This window comes from Sturnira hondurensis, unplaced genomic scaffold, assembly GCF_014824575.4.
Source record: "Sturnira hondurensis isolate 20B ecotype Veracruz unplaced genomic scaffold, ASM1482457v3 Scaffold0001872, whole genome shotgun sequence".
Taxonomy (NCBI): domain Eukaryota; kingdom Metazoa; phylum Chordata; class Mammalia; order Chiroptera; family Phyllostomidae; genus Sturnira; species Sturnira hondurensis.
In genome coordinates, this window is record NW_028074503.1 from 10,939,703 (window position 1) to 10,967,465 (window position 27,763).

The following is a 27,763-nucleotide window of genomic DNA, read 5'->3' on the forward strand; positions in this document are numbered from 1 at the left end:
TCTGTAATTGGTATGGAACACTGACGCGAACAGAATGTGTCTTAGAGGTCCTGTGACTTATGCTTCTGCAGATTAGTGGCATCTTTTTAGATGGAACAAGCCCCTTGGAATTGATTAACACTATCTGCCTCTCCCATTAACTACTCACTTCTCATACAATTTCTTTGGTCTGCCTTTGCTGGCATCTTTAAGAGTCAGACCTGACTCTGAGAGTCTAGTTCATTTCCAAGGTGATATACACTAGACATATTCCTTGACTTTTTACCTCCCCAAAGGGCTTTTTCTGTGTGTGTCTACTTTGGAATGAATGATAATTTCTACATTTCCTTTCCAGAGAATAAACCTCTATCTTTTTATTCTCAGAATATGTCATCTTGCCAACAAGCTCACTTTGCATCTCCTCTTTACCCCAGGGTTTTAGGGCATTTGGGGACCTAGTGTCTGTTCCGTAAACATTACTGAGAGGGTTGTGTGTTTGTGGGGTAAGCCTCTGGAGATGTGCAGTGTAGACCTCCTGAAGGCTGTAAAATATGTTTAAAGAAACAATTCTGTACGGATGGCCTAAGGATCTAAGAATCGTGTTAGAAATTTAAGCAATAGACATAAATTTTAGGAAAGTTTATAGTAAATATCCAAGATTATCTATCTATCTATCTATCATCTATTTATCTTAATAATATCCAATCTATTATCTTGTTTCCTTTTTAAAATCATGTCAAATAACTTTTCATAAAAAAATTATTTCCTAAAACATTGATTAGCTGCAATGGATTTATAACATGCAAAACAGCATCCAATGTGCCAAATTATTACCAACTTAGAGTTGCTAGGCTTTTAATGTAGAAAGGAGTCATGCCTATTTTGATGAACTTTGTCTATTCTGTCTTTATACTATATCTAATGGTAGTATAGTCACATTAGCTTTCTTTTGGTATGTTTGCATAATTAAAATTTGTCTCCTATAAGCATCCTATGAGTTTTTTTTCAAAAACAGCCCGATAATCTTATTTTTTAACTTGAAGTGTTTAGTACACTGATTTGGAATAAAATTATTGACATTTGGTTTTATGCCTCCACTTACTATTTGTTTTTTTATTTGGTCTGTTTTATATTCTTTTCTCTTTTTCCTTGCTTTTTCTTAAATTAATTAAAAACTTTTATTATATTTTTCTCTTATTTATTTGTTAATTTTATATTTTTTATTACTCATGTAACGGTTAACCTAGAGGTCACAATATGCCTCCTTGACGTATCACAAATTATTACTTTTATCTCTTTCCTAACACTGAAAGGAACTTAGAACACTTAAACTCTATTTAACACTCACATCTGTCTTTTAAATTATTCTTGGTGTATGACTAAGTTTTAATTTTAAAGAATTCACAATTACTTTTTGTATGGCCAATATTCATCTATAGTTACCCAAATATTTATCTTTTCCTATGTTTTTAATTCCTTCCTATTTTTTTCATGATTCCATCTGTGATCACTTTCTTTTGCCTGAAAATGTCTTTTTGGTATTTCTTTTAACATAGACCTACTGTTAATGAACTTACTTGGTTTTCATTTGTCTAAAATGGTTTTTTGTTCATTTTCAGATTTTTGAGAATATTTTCACTAGATATAAAATTCTGAGTTGGCTTTTATTTTCTTTCAGCACTTTAAAATGTTATAATAATGTCTTTTGGCTTTCATCCTTTCTGCTGAAAACTAAGTTGAAAATTTAATTGTCATTCCTTTAAAATAAGGTGACTTTTTATTTTTTGCCCTTGGTTTTCATGAATTTTACTGAGATATACTGTGTGATTTTATCCTTATTCAAGCTTCTTGAATCTGTGGGTTGATACCATTTAATAATTTTGGAAAATTCTTGGACAATATTGTTTAGAATATGGCTTTACCACCATCTCTCCTCTTTCTTTCTGGAATTATAACAGCACATATGTTAGACATTTAGAGCTTTTCCTAGAAGTCTCTTTCACTTTAATGTATGTATTAGTCTATTTTTTTCTCTTCATACTTCATTTTAGGCATTTTCTATTAATCTCTCTTCCAGTTTACCAGTCCTGTGTTTGGCTGTGTCTAATTTACTGTTAACTCCATTAATTGAGTTCTTAATTTATCATATTGTTGTTTTTTCTTAAATAACCATTTAATGTTTTAAAAGTCTAATTCTTGGATGAAATTCTTCATCCTTTCATTGATTTGTCTACTTTTCCTTCATTTTAGCATGTCAATCATAGTTATTTGTTTGCTAACTCAAAACTCTGGATCAGCAGTGAATCTATTTTTAATCTGTTTAATTCTATTATTTTTTCTAATGTCTAGAAATTTTTGGCTGAATGTACAGTTTATGTTAAAAGAACTGTAGAGGCTCCGTATAATTTTATCTTCTACCAGAGAAGGCTCTTGCCTTTCTCTCTTATGCAGATAGAATATGAAGGTGATTATTTCAATTCCACCAGGGACTGAGCCTGACTAGGGCTCATTTCAGTATATCTCAGTCTACTTTTGATATGTCCCTACTCTTAAGGCAGACTCTCTCTCAAGCTTTTGGCTGAGAGTCTGATCTTTGTCCCCTCAGCCTCGAAGTCTGGAGAAGATTTAGCTCTTCTTTCCTCCCGTGGTTTTCAGCTTACCTCTTTATCCTCCTAACTCATACAACTTTACATACAACTTTACTTTGTCATACAAGACATTTGCAAATGTCTTACAAGGATGAGCAGTCATGTATTTGAAGTCGATCTCTTCCCCTGGCAAGTCTAGTTCCTGAGTGCTGTAAATTTGTGGGAACTTTTTGTTGCCTTCTAGAAGTTTTTGGTCTAGTTCCCCATCTTCCTGTGTAACACCAGAACTCCAAAGATGACCCTCAGGGAAAATTGGCTGTGTGTTTTCCCTGAGGAAAACCTAGGGCTCCTCAGGCTTTCGTTTTGTCACTCTAGTTCTTTGTGACAGCTGAGAGTTGGCCGGTTTCCCTTTCCCACAGAATAGGCTCTCTATGTGGGTCAAGATTGAACAATTTGTGGCCAAAACTTAAAAATGTCCCCAGAGGAAAAAATGACTGGCTATTATCAGCTCTCCTCAGAACGCTGTTTCTGCCTCTGGCACCTCTGGAACTTTAGTTCATCTAGTCCTAATTACTTTCATACCTGTGTAATATTTAATATAAAATCTGTTTTAAAAACTTATTCATATTTTGCTAGTCATCACGGTGAAAATCTTGTCTTGCCACAGATTTATTTTATTCTATGTAAACATGAAAAGTCCTTGCCCTCACACTTTTTCATTTTCTTTGTCAATTATACCACATTCCATACACTAATCTGGAGGTGATTATAATACCTAACAGTTTTCCATATGAAACTGGCTTAGTTGTTATACACTGTATTTTGAAGAACTAGCTTATGAACATTAATTGAGGAAAAATATTTCTTTGTTTTCTACCTATTCTTCAGGACTGACTTTATATATTCTCTCTGCCCCCACCTCCCCTGATTCCCCTAGTTGGACACAAATTCTTCCCTTCTGGAACTTCCACATCCACCTATTTGTATTTCTTTTTGCACATATACTTTGCGCTACAATTACTTACATATACTTATATTCTTGACAGGGCGTCTCATATTGGTTTGTCCCAAGTAGAAGGAATAAATGAACAAAAGACTGACAGTATAATACTGAAAATATTCTCTGAAAATACCAAGAGATTTATTGTATATTCATCCTCATTATTTGTGAAGAGATCACTCTTCACAGTATTTGTAAATGTTTTCTGAGCTGGAGGCCAGGATTACACAATTACTCTCCCATTTATGTACTGGGGCAAAGGTTTTCATAATAGTAGGGCTTTTTTAACACAACTGAACAAGGGTTTTTGCATTAAAAATTCTGATTTTCACAGTCATTAAATAGAAAAAAAGCATGGTTAATTTAACAAAGGCAACTAACTTGCACACACTTGCAGACAGGGTTTGTCATATTGGCAGCAGCCAGAACTTTGAGAAAATCCTTTGAGAAAATCCATGTATAATTTACATTTTAAAGATTGTGAGCATGAAACGTTTGAGTCAGAAGTGCCTGTGCTACTCCAGGATGCTAATCCCTCTGAAATAACCATTTACTGAGGACCACAGGGGGCAAAGCATTGTGGGGAGACACATTCCAGGCATTGTCTACTCTACAGGAAGAGGATTAGTTAAAACAAGGCATAAATATACCATAAAACACCATCAATATAATCTGACATGATAGGTGCTATCTGAACAGTATAGATAATAAATATTCTAGGAATTTAGAGGAGATGATGACCGCCTTAGGGATGGGCTTGCCGGAGAGTTGGATTATATTTTCTCATCAGACATGTAGCCTCCAGGGTTTTTTGGCTTTAAAGTTCCTTTTCTTTTCTTTCTTTCCTGCAAGTCAGATTAACATTGGTCAATCACGTTGGCAAAGAAATGAGTAAATTTAACGTGGCATTCCATCCCAGCTGGTTTTAATTGTCTGAATTACTTTTAAGACAAACTTGTAAGACAAGTAAAGAACTTCCTGCCAAACTGTATGAATGCCATGTGGCCTGAAGTGGAATCTTTGGTGGTCTAAGTCCATTCACAAGGAAAGTACAATTTACCACAAGCATTCTGGAAGATCCTGGAGGTTGGGGGAATAGCCGCATTTCTCGGCAGAGATGTTAAATGAGGAAAATGACCAGAGATGAACTAAATAAGCAATATCTCCAGAGAGCCAGAAGTTTTAAAGTGTTTGTTATGGTGAAACAATACTGGCAGTTGAGGAGAACGCGAACTGTGGCATGAAATCTGTGGGAGGAAATCAGAAAGAACACACGAGAATGTTGTTTGAGGGCATAAGTCAAAATTTGCCAATGCTTGAATGTTCTTTCAGCATACTATGACATCATTAAAACTTGCTATAAAGACCACCTAGGCACAGGGAAACATGCCTGTGAAGGGCTAAAAAGTTAAGATGTCAAGATATAAGTTCAGTTGTGCAGAACGCAATGAAAAGACCAGTGAGAGCTCACACTGCCTAAAAGGAAAAGTTAGTGTGTAGGATGGTGGGGTCAAAGTAAGTTTCTTTTCTCCCCTTGTATTCCCCAAATGTTTATAATTTGATCACATTATACATTAAATATAGTACTTTATTCAGAAAATACTTCATGGCTTTATTTAAGACATACTGCACTCATCTTTACCCTCAAAGAACAATGAATACTTATCTAGTATGAGATAAGACACAAAATCTTACAAATAGCATTGAATAGGTGCAGGGATGTCCAGCCCATGGCCCAGGATGGCTATGAATGTGGCCCAACACAAAATCATAAATTGACTTCAAATATTATGAGATTTTTGTTTTTGTTGGTGTTTGTATACTTAATGGGTGGCCTGAGACAATTCTTCTTCATCCAGTGTGGCCCAGAGACACCAAAGGGTGGGTCACCGAAGTCAGATGAAAAGTATGACATAAAACTGTCATGATCCTGAAGCCTTGATGAAGGCAGTGGTGTTTGAATGGGGACCTTGAAGGACAGGATTTTAATATATAGTGTTGAGCATGAAATGGCATTCTCGGTGGAGAAAATATACAAGCAAAAGGGTAAAGTTGGAAAAGCATAGCTGTGTTTGTGGAAAAGCAAGGATTCATGTCGCTCAATAAACAGAGCAGTAAAGAAGAATGTGACTTAAAAGTGAGGCTGGGGCCACATTTTAAGGTATCTCACATGGCAGGCTAAAACTTGAACTTAGTTGTCATATCCTAACAGCTGATATGTGTCTTATATTTTACTTTGGAGCTTACAAGGTAGAGTGTTTTATTTACATATTCTTTACAAATGATTTTCACAATAGTTTTTTGAAGAAGGATCATCACTCCATAGACAGATAACAAACCTAAAGACGCAGAAACTAAGTGACTTCCCAAGGACACAGAGCAAGTTCCTGCTAGCTCTGCTCACCTCTGTGCTTCCCCGTAGTTCATTCGCACAAACAGTATAGCATTAACCATAACACGTCATCATTAATCGTTCACTTCCCCCCAGCATGTTTTATTCACATGTGGAAAAGCAGCCAATCCACCAGGATTCCCACCGGACTTCAGGTGATTGACTTAGGAAATTTCTTTGTGAGCAGGAGACTGTGGTGATTTGAGGATGACCTTAGATTAATGCCTTGGTGCAAATCCCACCTCTGCTACTTATCAGCTACTTAACTTCGTCACGTAGTTTATCTTTCCTGTGCAGAGTTGCCCTCACCTTTAGTACAAGAATATCATTTACCTTATAGAGCTGTTCAGAGGAGTACATGAGAAAATACGTATTAAATGCCCAGCATTGTGCCTGGCTCAGTAAGCACTCAGTTAGTGGAAATGTTACATAATATTCTTGATATAATAACTTTGAATTAATAACTAAATACTGTTCTTTTTATTCCTTTTTCTTAATTTAGTTCAATCAGTTCCCAAATGTCCCAGATTTGAGCAACTTAATTGGAAGCCAGGAGCCTGCCATCTCCCTAAATGCGGGATGACCTCTGTCCTGCAGCCAAGTGTTTACCTGCCCCGCCCCCCAGATGTCATTATTTTGTACATGGAAGATTTGGAAGGTCACAGAGGAGTCAGGTTATGATGTTAAAATGAAAGAGAAAGTTACCATAGGCATAACTTTGCCTGAAGTAGTCTAATTCTTCAGAGCCTGAGCAGTATGTGGTCTTACATGTTGACTCCAAAGCCATCTCGTTTTTAGCATTATTAAAGAGTTAAAAACACTAACGTACTACTACTTTTGTTAATGTGGAGAATTGAGATTTGCTGAGTTCTTAATATATGCAGACAATAGCCTAGAAAAGAATAAAAAAGAACAGAATAATCCACACGATTTGTAGATTTGTTTCTTATTCCTAAACTTTTGTACTGTATTTTTTTTAAAGATTTTATTTATTTATTTTTAGAGGGGAAGGGAAGGAGAGGAGAGAAACATCAATGTATGGTTGCCTCTTGTGAGTGCCCTGCCGGGAACTGATCTGCAACCCAGGCATGTGCCCTGACTGGGAATTGAACCGCAATTGTTTGGTTCACAGGCCCGCGCTCAATCCACTGAGCTACACCAGCCAGGGTAATGTACTGTATTCTTGAAGCACATTTTTCAAATGTATCTCTAGAACTGAACTTCTTGTCATGGCATCAGGTCTATCGAGTCAACAAATACTAAATACCTCCTTTAGGAAACCCCACATAATAATGGTCCACACTGAATACACTATTCAGAGCATCATTATGCAACTACGGCTACTGCCACGCAAGGCAAACGTACTATTTGGATATATTCTTAGTGTGGCCTTTTTGCTTCTCATTGCCATTTTGTTTTCTATCAATGGCAACACTCTCTAGTCGGTTGCTCCTAGGAAGTCAGGCTTGATCAGTCAAGATCTTCCTGCTACCCCACCTATGGGAACTCACTTTATCAAGATACCCACCAGTGTGTATTAGTTGGCTTTGGTATGCTTACCAATCCTGTTTTGGCCCATTGAGTCATTCATTTAAAAATATTTTGATCTAGAGAACCCAGTTTAATGAGAACTCTGGCATTTATGGGCTGCTTTTTGGGATATGTTCGATAAATACTTGATACTTACAATGTTGATAATTTCACAATTTGCTAAGTGCTATCAGTGTCAAGCAGCTGGGAAAATAGAAATTTGGTTTTATTTTATTTATTTATTTTTTGGGGGGGAAATTCAGGTAATAACTTGAAGTCTACAGACACAATAAGTTACTTAAAAGCTCTAGTCCCTGTGCTCACTCTCCCAGTTCTAGCCTGGCTAGTTATGGACTTAAAGAAGGTGGTTGCTTGGGATTAGGAAAAGATCATTATACTCACTTAATCACTCTTGTTAGCTGGTCAGCACTAGAGTTTAGGATTCGGGGCACTTGGAAGAAGCCCCATGACAACTAGCCATTGGCTCTGGAGAAGGTGGTAACTCGGGCTACCACAGAGAGAGGCCTTTCTCTGGTATGCCATGCTGGTGTCTAGACGTGAAGGCGCAGGGGAAGAAGACAGAAATCTCACTACTCTTGCTTTCAGGAAATACTTCTAGGAAGGATCAAATAATCCTTTGTGAGTTTAAAGCCTAATCATGGTAGATTTAACTGGGAAGCGTTGAAGTAAATGCTTTCTAAATGGTAAGTTTCAGGAAGTTGCCTCCAACCCTTCATAACTGTTTACCTGGAAGGTTGCCCAACTATACCTTCAACTGCATACCTCAGTTTTTCCTATTGTCTCCCACAGCCTCTTTTCTTGCCCTACAGCTTCTTTCTCAGATTTTTTAAAAAAGAAAATAAAGTTAAATGTATTTAGAGAATTTACCTAATTAAATGTGTGGTTCACTTATTCTTTCCCTGACCAGCATGGCTCAGTTGGTTGAGCATGATCTTGTAAAGCAAAAGGTTGTTGGTTCGATTCCTGGTCAGGGTGCATGTCTGGGTTGTGGGACAGCTCCTGGGTGGGGCATGTGCAAGAGACAACCTATCTGTTTCTCTTGAGTATCAATGTTTTTCCCTTCCTTTCTCCCTCCCTTCCCCTCTCTCTAAAAATAAGTTTAAAAAATCTTAAAAAAATAAATGGCTGGTTCACTTATTCTTTAGAAAGTATACAAGTACTATTTAACACATATGGTGCTTCTAATAATTTCTATAAGTATTTAGATATTAGATCTTGGGTAAGTTATGCCTTATAACAGTTTTACAGTGGAAAATCAGATTCAACTCACAATATTCTTCCTGAAGCATTCCATAATTTTTAGTACTGTCCATTGTGTGTGTGTGTGTGTGTATTGCCAGGAAGCTAAGTAAACTTGTAAAGTATACTGTAGAATAAAAATATTGGGCCTTTGTATACTATAAACATTTAAACAATTCAATGTAGGGATTTATACATATGCTTTATAAGTAAAAATATGAGAGACAGTTGAATTAGTACATAAAGTTTTTATTTAAAGTTTTCCCCTTCCAAGCAAGCTTCATTTACACATTCTAATACTGTACAAAATTTACATCCTCTGTGACTTATTTATTCACTTTTCACTTTCTAATAGTTGTGTCTTTCTGAAATACAGAAAGCTTTACTTATAGTTCTCATAAATGCTTTTATTTATGTTGGCTAGAAGTAAAAATAAATGAAGAACCAGTCTAGAGAAAGCAAATACCCTTGTATAAACTGAGACATCCAGACGAGGTGGTGACCACGGACAGTAAACGTTTCAAAGCAGACCATGTTCTCTTTGTGATGTCAGCTGGGATGTTCCCACAAAGTACTGTAACTTTTCTCTCTCTCTATTCATATGCTTTCAAGGAAAAGGAAATGAAAGTTAATTGCACTGGATATATATTTATATATATATTTTACAACGGATCCTTTGGATCTGAACATACAAATAAATACAAAAACAATGAAGATTGCACTCGACTGTGGAAACGGCACTGGATTCCAGGACATCGGTCCATCTTGACATGTTCCGCAGTGAAGCATGTCACCAGGCTTTTTTAACCTGTGGCTTCCCCCATGGTGTAGTTTAGAATGACACGTTTGTTGAGGGAATCAACAACATCTCTGGGTGATTAAAAAACATGTTAAGCTTTTTTATTTACTCCTAACAGATGTTGTTCCAGATCCAAAGAGCTTGAAAATCAAATTCATGTTCTTGGCAGTTTGTTTCTTTCCATTGGTCAGACTGAGAGGATCTCACGCTCTCCGAATCTTCGGTTCCTGAATCCTCAGGCTCCTAAGGGCAACTAGCAATTGCTCGCTCAACTGAGCTCAGGCGTCTCTGGTGATGACAAACACACATGATGAGTCGGGGGAATAATTAGGGGAAGTCATGTGCTTTTTCTAGAGCCATATCTAAAGCCGTTTCTAGAGCCAAGGTAAGGAAAGAAGGGGAAGTATTTGATAGGAGCTATAGTTTGCTACTGTGGCTCTTTTAAGTTGTGTGTTTAGGGACAGAGGGACAACTGGGGCTGTACTTAAAAAATTATTTTTTTCTTTTTATTCCTGAATTACTGAAAGCAATCTCCCAGTTTTTACTGTGGGTTGTTTGGGTCAGATATGCCATCCAACAGAAAATACAATATTGTATGACTGCCTGATAATCCTACGATTTGAAGCGAATAACAGGTGTGTTCACCACTTATCTATATACTGCAAAAAAGAAAAAAGAAAGAAAAATCCTCCCTGAACGGAATAGTGATGCTGTGTACTTTGTTTTCATCTTTCAGATAAAACTGAGGACACAGAAATGATGACTTCGGTTAGCATGGAGCTGATAGGGCAGAAAGCAACTGCTATAAGAACCAGCATCTTCTCTTCTCTGATCCCATGAGGATGTAAGGGGCAGAAGGTATGTGAAATAAAGTCATACGGAAACGAAAGTGTTTCTCTCTGATCTTACACGATTTCCCATGAGTGTGTTGCCTATGGAGTCTGTGAAGCAGCCACAGGTTAGGAATATAAAATCAAGTGGCAATTTCCATAATGCAGGGCAAGTATTTTAGGGGGTCCAGTTTTGAATCATTCATGAACACAATATCCCCAAAACTTCAACATAGATCACATGCGGGCAGACTACAATGCACAATACTGATCTTAGGTCCTTCTGAGGGTACTCTTCTGTATTTATCTTTCTCCTTTTGTAAGTTAAGATCCACAGGAGGAGTTTTTGTAAAGCTGGGATGAGTTAAAACCAGTCTGAAATGGAAGAGTTTGTCACCACAGGAAGTTTGCTGTGACTCGAATGACAGACCGTATCTGCTGAAGAACAGGTCTTTCTCTTTTGCAGGGACTTGTAAGTCATCAGCAACCAAAGGTGGGTTGCAGCAGCTGTACCATTCAAATGCACTGTTCCTAGTTGTAAGTGTGATGTCACCTGCCATTATTTCCTAGAAAGGAATACTGTTCACCCCAGGGTTTCCTGGTGTTATTTATTGTAAGGTACACAGGCGGGCAGGATAACCGTTGCACAGGCCGGGCCTGCCAGTGGTTCTGCTACATCTCCTTCCAGTTCTGTCCAGGTGCCTTTTTCTGGACAATAGCATATTGTAGATGACTTGTAGGCCCCCTGTAATGGTAGAACAGGGAGCATTTAGGGAAGAGTATTCAGAAAAGTGCAATGGCAACCTTGCTTATCACATTCACCTGGCAAAGACCATATCAACTCTCTGCTCTTGTCTATGAACTTCAAAATGAAAGCAATGGATTTGAAACTGTTTTAGTCCAAGGCAAAATTTGAGATTGACAAGATTTTAAAATCTGCTTTTATGTGTGTGTGTGTGTGTGTGTGTGTGTGTGTGTGACAAATAATAAAACTCAAGTACCTAGCACATCCTAGATGATCAACAAATCCCTTAAAATAATTGACAAAAAAATAGAAATTACCCTGTTGGTTTAACTTTGAAAAATTTTACCTTAAATAGTCAACTAATTGAAATAAATTGGATTCTAGATTACTGCCTCGTGTTTTCATTTTTATTTTACAACTGTAGAGAGAATTAGAGCTGGGATTCAAAACCGTTTAAAAATAAACTGGAAACAAAATCTTGCTGATTTTTTCACACATTTATTTATTTATTTTAAAAAAGATTTCATTTATTTATCTTTTAGAGGGGAGTGGAAGGAGACAGGGAGAGAAACATCAATGTATGGTTGCCTCTCATGTGTCCCCTGCTGGGAACTGGCCTGCAACCCAGACATGTGTCCTGACTGGGCACACATTTATTTATGTCCAAAAGGCCACATGATTTATTTATTTTCAAGGGGCCAGCTGCATGAGAAACAAACAAACAAAAAATCTTGTTTTCTTTGTCAACCTCTGGGGCTAGTGCTTATATAACATTTCCCTTCCCAGACCAAAACAGCTTTCTTTTTATCATAAGTGACAAACGAAATTCCCTACCAACCTAACAATCATTTTCTGAAAGTGTACTCCTGGTGTCTGATTCCAAATGTGTTCACTCTCGCAGCTAGTGACTCGTACCAGCAACCAGGCACGTGTGCAGATAGCTGGTTATATAAGTCAATATATATTTGCCTCCATATAACTAATAACTTTTTAAAGCTTCCCCCCAAAACTTTATATAACAACCTTATTTGATGCCAAAGAAATAAAACTCATGTTATTGAAGCCACAAATTAATCTTACAAAACCAATACATACAAATAAGAAAAAATAAGATGTCATTATTTAAAACGTGATTATGTAGACCACTAGACCTTATGTGTCTCCTGATATCATGTAATTTGAATGATAGAGCCACCTCCTCAAGTGTTTTTGCCAAAAATAAACAACATTTTTTTAAAGAAAAAGCTGAACATAAGCTCTTACCTCTTACTTCCTGTCTATGGGAAATATGGGGCAAGATGATTGTAAATGACACCACAAGGAAGTCATTAGCTAATAACAGAGTACTGGATATTCTACACCCTAACTGACCCTGCTTTTCAATGAGCCAACAGCATGGAACGTGAGGTGGGGCAGGGATAACGTTCCAGTCTGCAGGAAATGTGTAAGAGGTGATAACTAATATGAGTGAGACTTGTTTTAACATATTGATTTGAAAAATGCATGTTTTTCAATGAACAGAAGTTTAAATATAGATTAGATATAAAGACATTGTTGTTAGTTTTGTTGGATGTGATAATAACTGTGTGTTTGTATAAATGATGATTTTTTAAAAAGATAACTACTGACACATTCAGAGTAAAATAATATGATGTCTAGAATTTGCTTCATTAAAATTTTTTTGAAGAAAGTACACATGGGTAGGGTGGGGGAGTTGTGGGGGGAAAATGGGGATAACTGTAATTGAACAATAATGCAAAACATAAGAAATATTTATAAAAGTAAAAAAAGAAAGGATAAATGACGTTAAGGATGCCAAAATGGTGACGGATGCTGAAGTTGGATGATAGGTGCATAAGGCCCATGGTACTCTCAATTTTGGTGCATGTTTGGAAACTTCAATGATAAGGCAGGGAGAAAAGTGAAACACAATGGCAAATTACATATCCTAAATGGAATTTGTCGATATTGAACAGTTGATTTCTGTTTTCATACCTTACTGGCCAGAAACTTTTTAGACTCTCCAATGCAAACGATTTCAATAGAACATCAGTAAGACCACATTGGTCTGTCTGTCAGTTGAAAAGCCGTAACTGCAAAGACTTGGGGAAGGGAGAGAACCACAGACCTCGCCCATTTCACAATACAGTTGATCCGGGAGCAGACCAGCTCCACGGCAACCACACTGGTTCTATTACTTAAAATGATTTGCTGTTTGCATATAAGCATGATACTCTTAAAAGGTACGTGCACGGGTGCTAACACATTTTGAGGGAAACAATGAGGAAGCACAAAGAAAAAGAAAAAGGAGCAGTTCACTGTGGGTACTTACCATGCTCCAGCTGTAGCCCCCCACAAGGTAAATGCTGTCATCAAGCACCGCGCAGCCAGGACCACTTCGGCCCTCCAAAATGGGAGTCTGGAGAATGTTCCACTGGTCCCCTTTCGGGTCATAGCACTCCACGAGCATTACGTCAAGGTGGGAGAAACCTAAGTGACATAGCAAAATGGAATTACAGAAGAACAAACTCTCACGGTCCCGATTTAAGGCTAGGGTTTTTTTTTTTTTTAAAGGGTCTAGAGCCAAAGAGCAGATAATTGTGTCTTTAAGGCAAAAATGTATAAATGTACTGATGAAATGAGGAGATATGTCAGAAAGATCTAAAACAAACAACCTAACTCTGGATGTTTCAGATTAATTCAAAGCAAAAATACCTGATTACATGGGGGTAGATCTTACTAAAAATGGTTTCTTAAAACCTCTTTTAAAGATTTAAAAAAGGTCTAATAGTTAAAGCAAGCATTTTGTAGCTTTTTAAAGTGCTTTACATAAAGCACTTTACTGCTCTCATCCTATTAGAACTCATTTACTCCTGTCAGTCATCCTATTAGATAGTTATACCATTGTTTTCATTTTACAGATAAGGAAACTGAGGGTTAGAGAGAGTTAATGACTTGAGTAAGTCACATGGCTAAGTAAGTAGATAGGCTGAGATATGAATCCAGGAGAACAGGCTTTGAAGTTCACACTTTTTCAGACAAAACTATATTGCTTTTCTTAAATGAGTAGTTAACTCTCTTAAAATGTTTTAGTTAATTAAAATTTGTTGTTCAGCATATTTTATCTTTTTCACAGCCTATGTTTATAAATAGCCATGATGATGTTAACTGTCTCCAGTATCCACCAAGGATCAAGGTTTTGAGTAGGGGGCTAACTCTCATTGAAGGGCTTCCCTTCCCGATTCTGATAAAGCTTCTTAGTGGCTGGGGCAGTTACTAGGTCACAGTGAACAATTTAGGTTACTAGACTCTAATTGGACCCTTGCCTTTAATTTAAGGAGTCAAAAATCCCAAGTGGGGGCTTCATGGTCACTGAGCAAACTAAATCTTTCATGATTTTTGTCCTAGTTAAATGCATGGTATAGATGTTTGCTAGCTGACAATTACAAGGCATATAATATAATTAAAACAATATACTGAACTGTTCAAATTAATTGAGAAGGTAGACCAAAGAGCAAAAGATTTTCATTTTTGAAGAGGCAGACAGAATATCTAAGGCCACTTACTTTTTATGTAAAGTAAGTCATGAAGATTTTGGAACAATGGATCAATATGCTTACTGCAGTTATGTGGTATATTCCTTTCTTTTACCATTAAGATAGTTGATAAAATTTTTTGAAGCATACCTACTTGCAATGAGGATTTGGGCAAATTCCTGGTTCTAAGATTCTAGTGGTACCATGTGAGAATATGTGTGGTTTCTCTGGACCAAGTAAACATTTTACATTTGTTGACTGTAATCCTCACAACTACGACAGAGAGGATCACTATCCCTTGTTTACAGACATGAGATTAAGTGTCAGGAGTCAGACCACCCAGCTGCAAGTGCAGAGCTGGGATTCAAACATGAGCTTAGAGGCGATGCCCACGCCCTGTCCTCTACGCCACATTGCCTCTCTGAGCCAGGCTAATTTGATGTGTGCATGCTACTTTTTATTTAGGTCAATACCCAAACCTTTTCTGTCCAAGTAAAACCATAGGAGTAGAAGTTCCTAAAACAGTTAGGCATCCTTGTGCAAAAAAAACTAGCAGAAATCATATTTCAATGTGAAAACTACAAAGTCAATATAAAACATGTTGATATAATGGCATGATGTATGGGTTGACAGGAAGAAGCTCCAGTGAAAGAGAAAAAAGCATGAAAGGCAACAGTCTCAGCAGTAGAGGCGATCCTGTTCCGCGGGGAGAGCTCTAAGGTGAGCAGTGGGCATAGACCAGGAAGACAACATTTCCGACTCAGTGTGAAGGTGGATGAATTGTACATAGAAAGTATACTTGTCTGGTCTTTATTATATTTAGGGGTGATTATATATTAAAAAAAAGAAAAAATGTCTCTGCCTAACCCATCTTTAAAGATGGTATCTAATTGAAAAATGATGCACAGACAAGCCTTATCTACCACACCCAGATGGCCTAGTTTTCCTTTATTTCAATTTCAAGGGTTATGGAAGGTCAGAGCTGGAGGAGAGTTGAGAGACCAACCAGACCAGTTTCTTCATTTTCAGATGAGGAGACTGAGGCCCAGAGCAGTTAACATTCTCAATATTATACATCTCTCTGCTTTTCTATCAAATTCCATGTTATGGAAATGCACTTAAAGTTACATACGTGCACATATACTACAAAAAGTCGCAGGCATATACAAATATGGAGAAGAAAAGGAACCAAGACACAGCACTAAACAATTATGATATAATTTTTTTAAATTTAAAAAGACAAGTAGAAAAACTTGAGAATTATAAATGGTTTTTTAAAAGAAATAATTCAAAATTTAGACATCAAATTCCACGTGTTGCCCTGGCTGGGGTAGCTCAGTGGATTGAGCATGGGCCTGCGAATCAAAGGGTTACTGGTTCGATTCTTAGTCAGGGCACATTTCTGGGTTGCAGGCCAGGTCCCTGGTAGGGGGGTCATGAGAGGCAACCACAAATTGATGTTTCTCTCTCTCCTTCCCTTCACCTCTCTCTAAGAGTAAATAAATAAAATCTTTTAAAAAAAGAAATTCCAAGTGTTTTCTTTAAGGAAAATCACATACTAGTTTCTTTGCACAGCTATGACTAAAGTTTTTATGATCACCACAGAAAACAATTTTCTGGGCAAAATTCATGACTATAACTTTGGTGAAAATAGGTAAATTATTTTATTGAATTCACCATTACAACAAATTGTCTGTGCTTTTGCAGTTATTAATGCTTTCTTTTTAAATTTTCGGTAGTCATCATTACTCATTTCTTTAACGTGTGTGGTAACTTAAAAACAATTCCTTCTGCAGAGGAACCAAAGTAAATGCTTGCCCAAGGGTATTGGTAATTCACACAGAGTAAATTTTATTTGGTCAACATAGTTCTTCCTTGGTTAAATTAACTATGATTATCTTACAAGAAACCCCCTTAGCAAGAAACATGGTATGGAAATGTTACTGTGATTAAAAAGAGACCTTTCAGATGGTTTCCTCCAATTGCATACAAGCGATCATTCATTACAGCCAAAGTGTGGATGGCGCGTTTTGTGTTCATATCTTGTTTTCGAGCCCAGACATCCATCACCGGGTCATAGCAATATAGCCATGGCACATATTCTCCGTTGTGCACACCCCCTGGGAATTAAACATACATACAAGTCAAGAATGTGCCTTGGAACTGAAATTTGTAACAGAACGTGGAGGAATGACTTGCCTGAAATGTATATTTTCCCATTGTGCACTGCTCCTGCATGAGCTGCCAGAGGCTGTGGCAAAGAGGACACGTAACGCCATTCATTTGTTTCTAGGTTATAGCACTCCACGCTGGACAAATAGCCGGTTTCATTCCTCCCACCAATAACGTATAAATGTTTGTCCAACCGACATGCATAGAAACTGGCTCTTCTGCAATGAAAACAAAAACCCCACTGTAAATCACAAAAGGAGCCCAGTCCGTCAGGGAAAGGAAGCTCAGCAGCCTCAGAAAGGGTGGCAAACCTTTGGAAATCACGCATATACCTACCTTCTACAATGGAAACCTTATACAGTAATCATATGCATTGCCCATTCTGGGTAACATTCTGATATTAAAGTAACAGTAGAGGAGCAAGCAATTCACAAACTCTTTGTTTTAGCTCTTCTTATCTTGCTTTTGGTACACTGGTAAAGTTCATTAATGTTTGGGAAATTTGGTACCCTGAAAGGATATCACAGCTCAGTAAGACAAAGTAAAAAATGAGGTAGATAATGTAACAATAATAAATTATCTTGACATTCACTTTCTTTATGGTCCTTCAAGGGTCATTGTTCCCAATTTATAAGAGAACTACATCATCAAAAATTTTCTTCAATTATCTTTTTTCCCCTTTTTTTCTTCCCACTACTATGGCAAATGGAGACATTTTTGTGAACTGAATAGTATTGAAATTTTGCTGTTATATAATCCATTGTAGAGATTTCACCTATGTAGTGTTTGGTGTTGATTCTTACACATATTTTACACACATGTTTTAGTAGCTATTTGATAAATTATCTCACTATGTCACCAAAAGAAAAAGATGCAAGCTGTGTTGAAAGGACTGGAGACACGAAGACCAATTCTGAGGTAGACTGTAAGGTGGAAGTGAGGTACTGAGGACCTAAATTAGAGTTTTAGTAGAAAACATGGAAAGGGGTGACAAAAATATTTTAAAGGCAAATACATATGACTGGGTTACTAATAAGATATGAGAGCTGAGGGAGAATATAGGTTTAAAGAGGACTGAAAAATTTGGAGTTAGAGAGACTAGGTTGATATCTTAAGCAAATCCTTGGCCCTTTGCTTCTTTTTTCTCATTGATGCTACTGGAATTATACATTCATAAGGATAGCATGTAGTTCAACACTGACAAAGTACAATTGTTAAGTGCCAAGTCTCTTAGTGAATATAATTTATGTTCAATGAATTACGGTCTTCATAAAAATTGATGCTAAGACTCTTGGGCAATGTCAATAGCAATGTGAGAAGTCCCAGAAATTGTATCAGGTAAACCTACATGGTTTTGAAATTTTCTGGGTTGTGTTTACAAAGCACCCAAACCTCTGGGAAGCAGCATGTAGCATCCTGATTAATAGTTTGGTCTCTGGAATAAGATTGCCTGGCTCTATGGCCTTTGACTTATTACTTAACCCCTCTTAGCCTCAGGTTGCTCCTCCACAACATGGGGTTATTTGCAAATACACATATAAAGTGTTTGTTATAGTGTCTGACATTTTGTTCATGCTCACAACCCATCAGTTAATATTACCTGAGTAACTTTAAAAACCAGTCATCAAGATGTTTGCATATAAGCCACAGTGGGAAAACGCTGTAGAGATTCCTCAGAAAATTAAAAATGAAAGTGCCTTCTAACCCAGTGATTCCACTTCTGGGTTTATACCTAAGAAACTCAAAACACTAATTCAAAAGAATTTATGCACCTCTATCATCATTGCAGCATTATGTACAAAAGCCAAGATTTGGAAACAGCCTAAGTGCCCATCAGTACAGAGTGGATAAAAAAACTGTGGTACATACAATGGAATATTATTCAGCCATAAAAATAATGAAATCTTATCATTTACAACAGCATGGGTGGACCTAGAAGGTATTGTGCTAAGCGAAATAAGCTGGGCAAAGAAAGACAAATATCATATGAATTCACCTATATACATATATATATGGAATCTAAATAACAAAACAAATAAAATAGAAACATACATATAGATACAGAGAACAGACTGATGGATGCCAAAGTGGGTGGGGTAGAGTTCAGGGGCTGGGTGAAAAAGATCAAGGATTTAGAAGTACTAATTGGCAGTTACAAAATAGTCATGGACATGTTAAGTAAAGCACAGAGAATTTAGTCAACAATATTGTAATAACTATGGTGCCAGGTGGTTACTTGAAATGCTGGGGGGAATACTTCATAAATATATGATTGTCTAACCATTATGCTGTACAACTAAAACTAATACAAAATAATGTTGAATGCAATTGAAAATAAAATTTAAAAACTATTTGCATATCAATTTTTCTTAGTAATTTAGGGGTGGGGCAAAAGTAGGTATACAGTGTTGTAAGTACCTACTTTCGTTGCTCATTGGTTAAATTACCAGCCATCATTACTTAAAAGAGAAATCACCAGTAAGGATACAAAATAATAACAAGACCATTAATACAAATAATTAATATAATAACTAATAAATAAATAACAGTACAAGAATAAACTCTGTGTTTCATGTTCCAACAACTGTAAACATACTTTTGCTCCCCTGTATTTTAAGTGACAACTGAGTTCTTTAATATTTGTATAGATGATTTATTTTCATACTATATGTTATACATGGTGATGTATTCACTTTTATTTTCAGCTTTATTGAGGTATAATAGACAAATGTTTTGTAATATACTTAAAGTGTAAAATATGATGATTTAATATATGCATATATTGTAAAAGGATACCCACTATGAAGTTAATGAACACACCCATCACCTGACACAGTTACCCCCACCTCTTTTTTTATGAGAACACTTAAGATCTACTCTCTTAGCAAATTTCAGGTGTACAATACAGTATTAACTACAGTCCTTTACATTAATTAGATCCTCAGAACTTATTCTTAGAACTGAAATTTTGTATGTGACCAACTGCTTCCCCTTCCCCCACTCCTAGCCCCTGGAAGGTCTATTCTCTACTTCCTTAAGGTCAACATTTTTTCGATTCCACATATAAATGATATCACATAGTGTTTGTCTTTCTCCATCGGGCTTATTTCACTTAGCACAATGACTTCCGGTTTCAAATGGCAGGATTTCCTTCAATTCTATGGCTGAATAATGTTCTATTATATGCACACATCGTGTTTTCTTTATCCGTTTTTCTGTTGAAAAAGTTGTTTTCCCACCTTGGCTATAGTGAGTGATGCTACAGTGAAGTGGGAGTGCAGGCGTCTCTTCCAGACACTGGTCTCCATTCCTCTGGATGCAGGTGCGGAAGTGGGACTGGGGGATCATACGGTTCAGTTATTTTTTAGAGTCCTGAAATTGTTACTATTATTAATAATTTTGGAATAATATCTGGCTGTTTTCTTTCATTTCTTTTTGTTTTTGAAAACTGTATGTGCTGTGGAAAATTCAGAAAAGTCATGAACAACTATGACGGAAAAAGAGGAAGGGAAAATGTAGGAAGGAGGATAGAGAGCAGGAGAGACAGATTTCACAAAGTAAGGGTGGTTAGCCTGGGCCCATGTCTTCTGAGGAGTGCATGAAGGCCTTTTGAAGTTGTAATAAACTGTTGTATATATGTGTTTTGCCTATGTGCATTTGGGGGAAGAGTATGGAGAAAGATTTTGGAAGAGGATTTCATCAGATTTTCAAAGGAATGCAAACCTAAACAATTTGGGATTTCCTTTACTCCAGGAGTAAAATGTCACTGAAATACAAAATTAGGTTTGAAAATGATGGTACGGGCCTGTGAACCAGAGGATCCCGGTTCAATTCCCAGTCAGGGCACATGCCTGGGTTAAAGGCCAGTTCCCAGCAGGGGACGCATGGGAGGCAACTATATATTGATATGTCTCTTCCTTTCTCCTTCTCTTCCCCTCTAAAGATAAATAAATAAAATCTTAAAAATACAAAATAAAAAAGATTGCAAAATTAATTGCATACAGATGAGCTACTGGTTTCTTCATTTCTCTAGCCAGATTTCAATAGCTCTCTAATGAAATATAATAAGTCAAGATTATTTTACTGGTGCTTTTACCTTCTCAATTAAACTGTTTCACTGAAGAGGCTGATACCCATTTACAAAAATCTGTACAAGGATGTTGCTTTGCACCATTGACCCAGGGTAGATCAGTCCCTCTGCTCCGTGACTCTATGACAGGCCTTGGAGCCTCTGAAATACTGTACTAATTTCACTAAAGTGCCATTTTAACATAATTTGGACTACGTGGGTTGTATGGTGAGTTCTCCTGTGCATTATATATAATTCTAAGAGAAAATGTCCATCAGTCACAACAAGTACGAAAACCCATCATTTAAGTTTTGATAGTGAAGAACAAGAGAAGGAGCTCTCTTTAGAAGTGTGAACTCCTTTTATCTAGTCCGAACTGCCATTTCCTTGCTTTTCCTTCCTCCCTCACTGTGACGCTGAGTCAGCCTGCCAGAGCTCGCTCTCCTTTTTGGGGAGGAATTCTTAACCGGATGCTTGGCGTGTACGCCTGGCTCTATCCACACAGTGTCACTGTTAGGAACTAAGGGCGGGTGGAGAGGCAGAGGACAAAATACAACACGACACGTTTTACTTCCTGACAAAAGCTCATTTTTATGTAGAAATTCCAATAGTGAAGGTTCTGAGCCTCTGACTTCATCCCTTGCATGTCCAAAGTGGGAATTCATGAAATGCATGATAGAAACACTGGCGAATGGTCTGTCGGCAACTGTGAACTTTTGCCGGAGGCTCAGATTTTACTGTACCAGGTCTCTTGGGAATGCTCCCTGCCCTGTCTCTCCACGTGAAGATCACACCTGGTTTAGGCTATTTAGGCTAGTTTTGGAGAAGTAAGTTAAGATTATTAATGATTCCTTAATGGGATTACCCTGTTTGTATTTTATATCTATCATGTCTTCCCCCCACGACAGCCCCTTACCCCATCACAGGCAGTATTCAGTGTATTGAGATAAGTTAAAAAGCACTCATACAACTTCTACAAATATGCACTGAATCCTGAGTATTGCCCATGTCTTTACAAGTCCTTTCTTACCCTTAGGGTGGCTGGTTTATATCCTACAGCATGAGATGGAATTATTACAATCTTATCTCTGTTTAAATTTTTGAGTTTCATCATCTGCTTGAAAACGATAGATTTTTCAAACGCAATATTTTCTTTTTTAAAAATATTTATTTATTTATCTTTAGAGGGGAAGGGAAGGAGAGAGGAAGAGAAACATCAATGTATGGTTGCTTCTGGTGCATCCCTTGCTGGGAACTGGACCCTGCCGGGAACTGGCCTGCAACCCAGGCATGTGCCCTGACTGGGAATTGAACCGCAATCGCGTGGTTCGCAGGCCCGTGCTCAATCCACTGAGCTACACCAGCCAGGGCTCTCAAACAGAATATTTTCTCACACTGTCTCTTGTAGGTGTCTAGAAACAAAATAGTTAAATTTGGAAAATTTCTGATGTCCTTGCTTCTAGAGTTCACATACTCTGTGAAACACATGCTTTGTTGTTATTCTCCAAACTGCTTTTACTGTCTACTTTTTTCCCTGGACTAGCTAGGGAGTAAGATCTCCACAAGAATAATAACTAAAATGTCTATTTTTATTTAAAAAAAGTGAAGTCAATGAAGCATTTCTATTGATTCCTTTTTTCTTTTTGCCCTCTTCTCTCTGAAGAATCAAATCCAAATAACTCATCTGCATGACATTTAAATTTATATTTCTGTGTAATCATTTCTGTCAGTAAATTCATAGGTAGCAGGTATGCAGTTCATGAGTGAACCCCTGGTTGAGGAAGTTTAGAGGCCGTGTGTCCACTTTCTGGCTGAACTGGACGGTATTCTGCGCTTCATTATACTCTTTTGGATGCTCTGATTAAGTAAGCTATCTTAAGAATCCGTCAAGCCAGGTCTGTAAAAACACTCTGTAAAATGAGTGTTTTACAACTTCTTTCTATTATTCTCAACCAGTTTGGTAACTGACTGGCAGTTCGGTAGCAGCGAACAGATGTGGGGTGGGGCGGAGAACTGCGGCTGAGTTTGATTCAGAACCTGTACAATGCAAAACCAACTCAATGAACTGTTTCAGGGAATTATTTTCTGATCTGAAGCCTATCTCATATATTTTAGTTTTTCTTTGTTTAGTCACTAATTAGACCATGCTGGTAACTGATTATACTTGTGATGTTGAGTGGAAGCTCAGCAATGACAGAAAAAATTCATTTTAAGTTACGACTTGCTGCCTGGGTCAGCCACCCCATAGGACACACGAAGCTAGAAGATTGACCGGGGAAGCTACGAGTTCTGCCTTTCCCCATTCTGCTCCGTTAGGAGCTCTTTATTTGGTCTATCGAGTTGATTGTTCTAAATCTAAAAAAAAAAAAAAACTTCTCTTACTAGGGACCTGACATGATATACCATAATGACTTAGAAAGAAACGTTAAACAGTCCATCCTGTCAACGGTGGCTGCCGGGCGCCGTCGGACCGTGGCGGGTCTTTTTATCAGGTCAATGAGCTGCTCCAAACTGTCTAAGTAAGACCCTGCCATGATAGGCCATAGTGCCTCAGAGGAAGTCATTACAGAATATCAAGTAAACAATACACATTTGAAAAAAATTACTAATTAGGTTTTGCAGCAACACTTCTCATCCTTAGGGGCTCCAGAGTGAAATAATTGACCGCGACGTGAGTTATGCCTCCCAAACCCAAGGCGTGAAGTTCATTATCGTGGCGTGCAGCCCCCAGCAAAGGGGACTATGGTGATGAGATGCTGACATTTCAGATATGTTACTGATGTTTATTTTTTAGAGATTGTTTAAGTAAAACTTTTTTCAGTGGTTTTGATTAAAGAGTAAAGTGATGGCAGTTACGATAACAGCAACTGGGAAATAAGTCCCAGAAAAAGGGGAACAAGGAGAAAGACATCAAGGGTTTAAGTGTCACTATATATAAACAGGAAGGTTGAGAAGTTTGTCAAGACATTAACTTAGGTTCATTTCTTGGGGTACCTTAGAATTAGACATTCCTGAGAGTGTCTGGGTCCTTTTAATATATTGTGCCTTATTATTTTCAGTGCACAACTTTGAGTCTCCTGAAAGAACATTTCATCATTTATCTGGAATAGTAAGTGAGTTTCTTTATAATAACATAGATTCGTAGTCTTCCTGCAGCAATGTCCATTTTTGAATGAATGCTATGGTCAGAAAATTTCTTTTTAGCTTGGAATTTATGATTAAGGATCGAATTTGAGTGGATTGAATACTTAAAAAAAGGAAACCTTAAGGTGAAGGGTCTTCAAGGAAATAAGAATATTTATTTCTTAAATAATTCCATTGAGAAAATAGTTTGTAGATTGTTGTTACTGTTATATCGAGGAATTTGTTCACAAGGATGTTGAGGTAGTAATTGAAAAGAACCAAGTGTTCAAAATGAAGCATGCAGATTAACATAGGCATATCGAGACACAGCCTCACGCCTAAGTAACAGTCAGGAAAACCAAATAGGTATAAATGTAGTTGTCATCTTGTCCTTTGGTACTAGGAGAATTGGGTGAGACAAACACTGTACATAAAAAATGAGAGGACACCTTGCAAAACTGTTCCTTTTTAAAAGCTAACAAATGACCTGTTCCTGAACGTATGATGGAAAGATATTTGAAGAGGCAGATGTAAAGGATTTGAATCAGCGAGACTTGAAAAATTTAATAATAAAATTTCTGCATCAAAATGCATATCGCGGTCAGAATGGTGTTTTATATTTCAATTATAGGATTTAAATGTATCACACACAACCAAGGAGAGTGGGATAGCCAGTGAGATTGCTTGCCAAAAAAAAAAAATCGATGCAATTGTACTAAAGGGAGAAAAGTCATACGATATTTTTCTTCCTATGTTAGGATAAATAATTGACTTTTTAAATTATTTTTCTCCATTGAGTCAATAAGGCAGTTAATCTATGTTGGCCGGCCCAAGTATTGTATTTTGCCTCATCTGTCTCATCGGTGCCATTTAGCACACCTTACCATGGAACCGTTCAGCATCAGTGGGGTAAGTGCTTCCTGTAAAGCAGCCACAAATGTTTCAGATGCAAGAAATGAGCACTTACCTTTCTTGCATGGGTGGAAGTTGTATCCAGCTATTAAATCGGGGGTCGTATCGGCTGACAAAATTGGTACTGTGTTTTCCTGTAAAAATATATTTGAGACACTTAAAACTTGAATGTCTTTGTTGTTCTCCACATTTAATAGTATTTTATAAGATGCCTCTGTTCGCATATTTAACAAATAGATGAATTAAGTAGAGGGAGCATCTACCATGGTCTGAGAAGCGACAAAGTCAGTGGAAGAATAAACGAGCTACCTACAATGTTTTTCCTTTTTTTTCACTTCTCCTTTGTACTTTAAAAAAATGAGTTAGAATAAAAACAAATGAGCCATAATAATAAAAGTTAGTATGTTTATCAAACAACTTTTATCCTAAAGTTAGGGTAAAACTTTCTGGGTTTGGGGGTTTTTATGCCTTAAACATATGAAGTTATTGCCTATAAATAACCCGTTCTAGAGAATACCCTATGTGATACATCTGATTAGAGGGTTGGGGGTTTTTTTGTTTTTGTTTTTTTTAATGAACCAAGAATTCTAGCTGCAGCAGAGTTCACCCTCTCTCCGGGGAAATAACAGCAATCCCTCAATAAGAGTTTTAAGAAAATCAGTTTTATTCTGTGCTGTAAGTTCTGTGTGTGTATTTGAGGGAAACACAGTTGCGGTGACCTATCGCAGGCGCAAGTACTGGGTGGGAATCATGAGTCCCTGGAGCTGGTTAACTAGCTTATCTCCTCTGTAGAACCTAATAAGCACAGTAATGCCTGTGAGGCTTGAAAATTATTCTCATTTTGCATACAGGTTCCCATCAAGACATGGAAGCCAAAGAGTGCATTCTACTTTCTGTGTAGCACCTGATGACAATCATCTAAAGCACCTGAAGTTTTAACTCTAAAAGTCTGCTTTTTATCCATATATGTACAACTACCCATTGAAATACAGGTACCGAATTTAACCACAGGAATAAACAGATAGGAGTGAATGTGTGTATGTGTGTGCACACATAGGCATGTATACAAAACACAATTATTAATTGCACAATTACATACTTAGCACTTATTATGTGTCTTATTATTCTAGCTTCTACTGATGAAAAAAAGAAAGGCCAGATTCCTGTTTTGGTATGTGAATANGTGTTTTTTTTTTTTTTTTTTTTTTTTAATGAACCAAGAATTCTAGCAGCAGCAGAGTTCACCCTCTCTCCAGGGAAATAACAGCAATCACTACAATAAGAGTTTTAAGAAAATCAGTTTTATTCTGTGCTGTAAGTTCTGTGTGTGTATTTGAGAGAAGCACAGTTGCTGTGACCTATCGCAGGCGCAAGTACTGGGTGGGAATCATGAGTCCCTGGAGCTGGTTAACTAGCTTATCTCCTCTGTTGAACCTAATAAGCACAGTAATGCCTGTGAGGCTTGAAAATTATTCTCATTTTGCATACAGGTTCCCATCAAGACATGGAAGCCAAAGAGTGCATTCTACTTTCTGTGTAGCACCTGATGACAATCATCTAAAGCACCTGAAGTTTTAACTCTAAAAGTCTGCTTTTTATCCATATATGTACAACTACCCATTGAAATACAGGTACCGAATTTAACCACAGGAATAAACAGATAGGAGTGAATGTGTGTATGTGTGTGCACACATAGGCATGTATACAAAACACAATTATTAATTGCACAATTACATACTTAGCACTTATTATGTGTCTTATTATTCTAGCTTCTACTGATGAAAAAAAGAAAGGCCAGATTCCTGTTTTGGTATGTGAATAAACAAATATATAGCACGAGGAAGGCTGTACAGAGGGGAGGCCAGTTTAAGTAGAATGGCCATAGATGCCGTTTGCAAGCCATGCAAATACCTGTGGAATGAGCCTGTGAGGCAGGTAAGTATAAAGTCCCTGGGCAGCTCCTGAATCCCAAACCAGCAAGAATCCTAGAGTGACTTGGACAGAAGTCAGAGAGGTATAAGATCCAGGACAGTGTGCCTCATGGACTAGTGTAGGATTGTGCCTTTTGTTATAAGAACAACAGGTAGGCATGGGAGGGCTTTGAGCAGTCAGGGAATATGGTCTCATTTCTCTTTTACAAAGATTACCCTGGCTGCTGTGTGAAGAGCAGATTATAGAGGGGCCACTCTTGAAGTGGGGTCAGGAGGTCACTGAATAAAGGTGCAGGCAGTGAGACATGGTCGGATTTGAGCTCTATTGCATGGAACCATAAAAATTATTTTCTAATTGATTATTAGTATGAGGTAAAAGGGATTTAATTAAGGAAGTTTGCCAGGTTTTGAGCCTGAGTAACTCAAAACTTGAATTTTAGAGGTAGGGAAGACCAGGCAGGATTAGTTTGCAGGTTGGGGAGAGAAGTCGTGAGTTCTGTTTTGGACTTAACCTTGAGAAGCCTATGGGATCTCAAAGTGGAAATATCTGGAAGGACACTGGCTAAATGAAGCTGTAGGTGCAAAATTTGGAGGCTATTATTCCAGAAATATTATTTCAAGTCATAGAACAGAATGAAATCTCTCTAGGGAGAGGGTATGTAAATGGAAGGTAATGTAAATCCTGGGAATTAGCCCTGTGATAGAAGGAAAACCAGCAAAGAAAAGAAATTGGCAGAGATAGAAGGAAGTGTGGTACTTTGAAAGCTTTGTCAAATAGTGTTTCAAAATGGGGCATTAGCATCTGAGAACTGACCATAAGATTTGGAGGCATGGAGGCTGGCGGTGGTGGCTGCACCAGTGTCACGCCAATGGGAGGGTAGGGAAGAAGGCCTGAGT

At 37.4% G+C, this 27,763-nt stretch overlaps 1 protein-coding gene across 1 annotated transcript in view; it reads right to left on the reverse strand.

The window, feature by feature from the left end:
* Positions 1-10,448: 10,448 nt before the first annotated feature.
* The window catches only part of KLHL14 (kelch like family member 14), a 93,747-nt gene continuing 76,432 nt past the window's right edge, over positions 10,449-27,763 (reverse strand). Inside the window, exons 4-8 of the mRNA XM_037032601.1 lie at positions 24,991-25,069; positions 16,859-17,049; positions 16,621-16,779; positions 13,456-13,613; positions 10,449-11,123 (exon numbers count right to left, since the gene is read on the reverse strand). Of these exons, the coding sequence (XP_036888496.1) occupies positions 10,983-11,123; positions 13,456-13,613; positions 16,621-16,779; positions 16,859-17,049; positions 24,991-25,069 (728 nt within the window). The 3' untranslated portion in view covers positions 10,449-10,982. The remainder of the gene's footprint in view (positions 11,124-13,455; positions 13,614-16,620; positions 16,780-16,858; positions 17,050-24,990; positions 25,070-27,763) is intronic.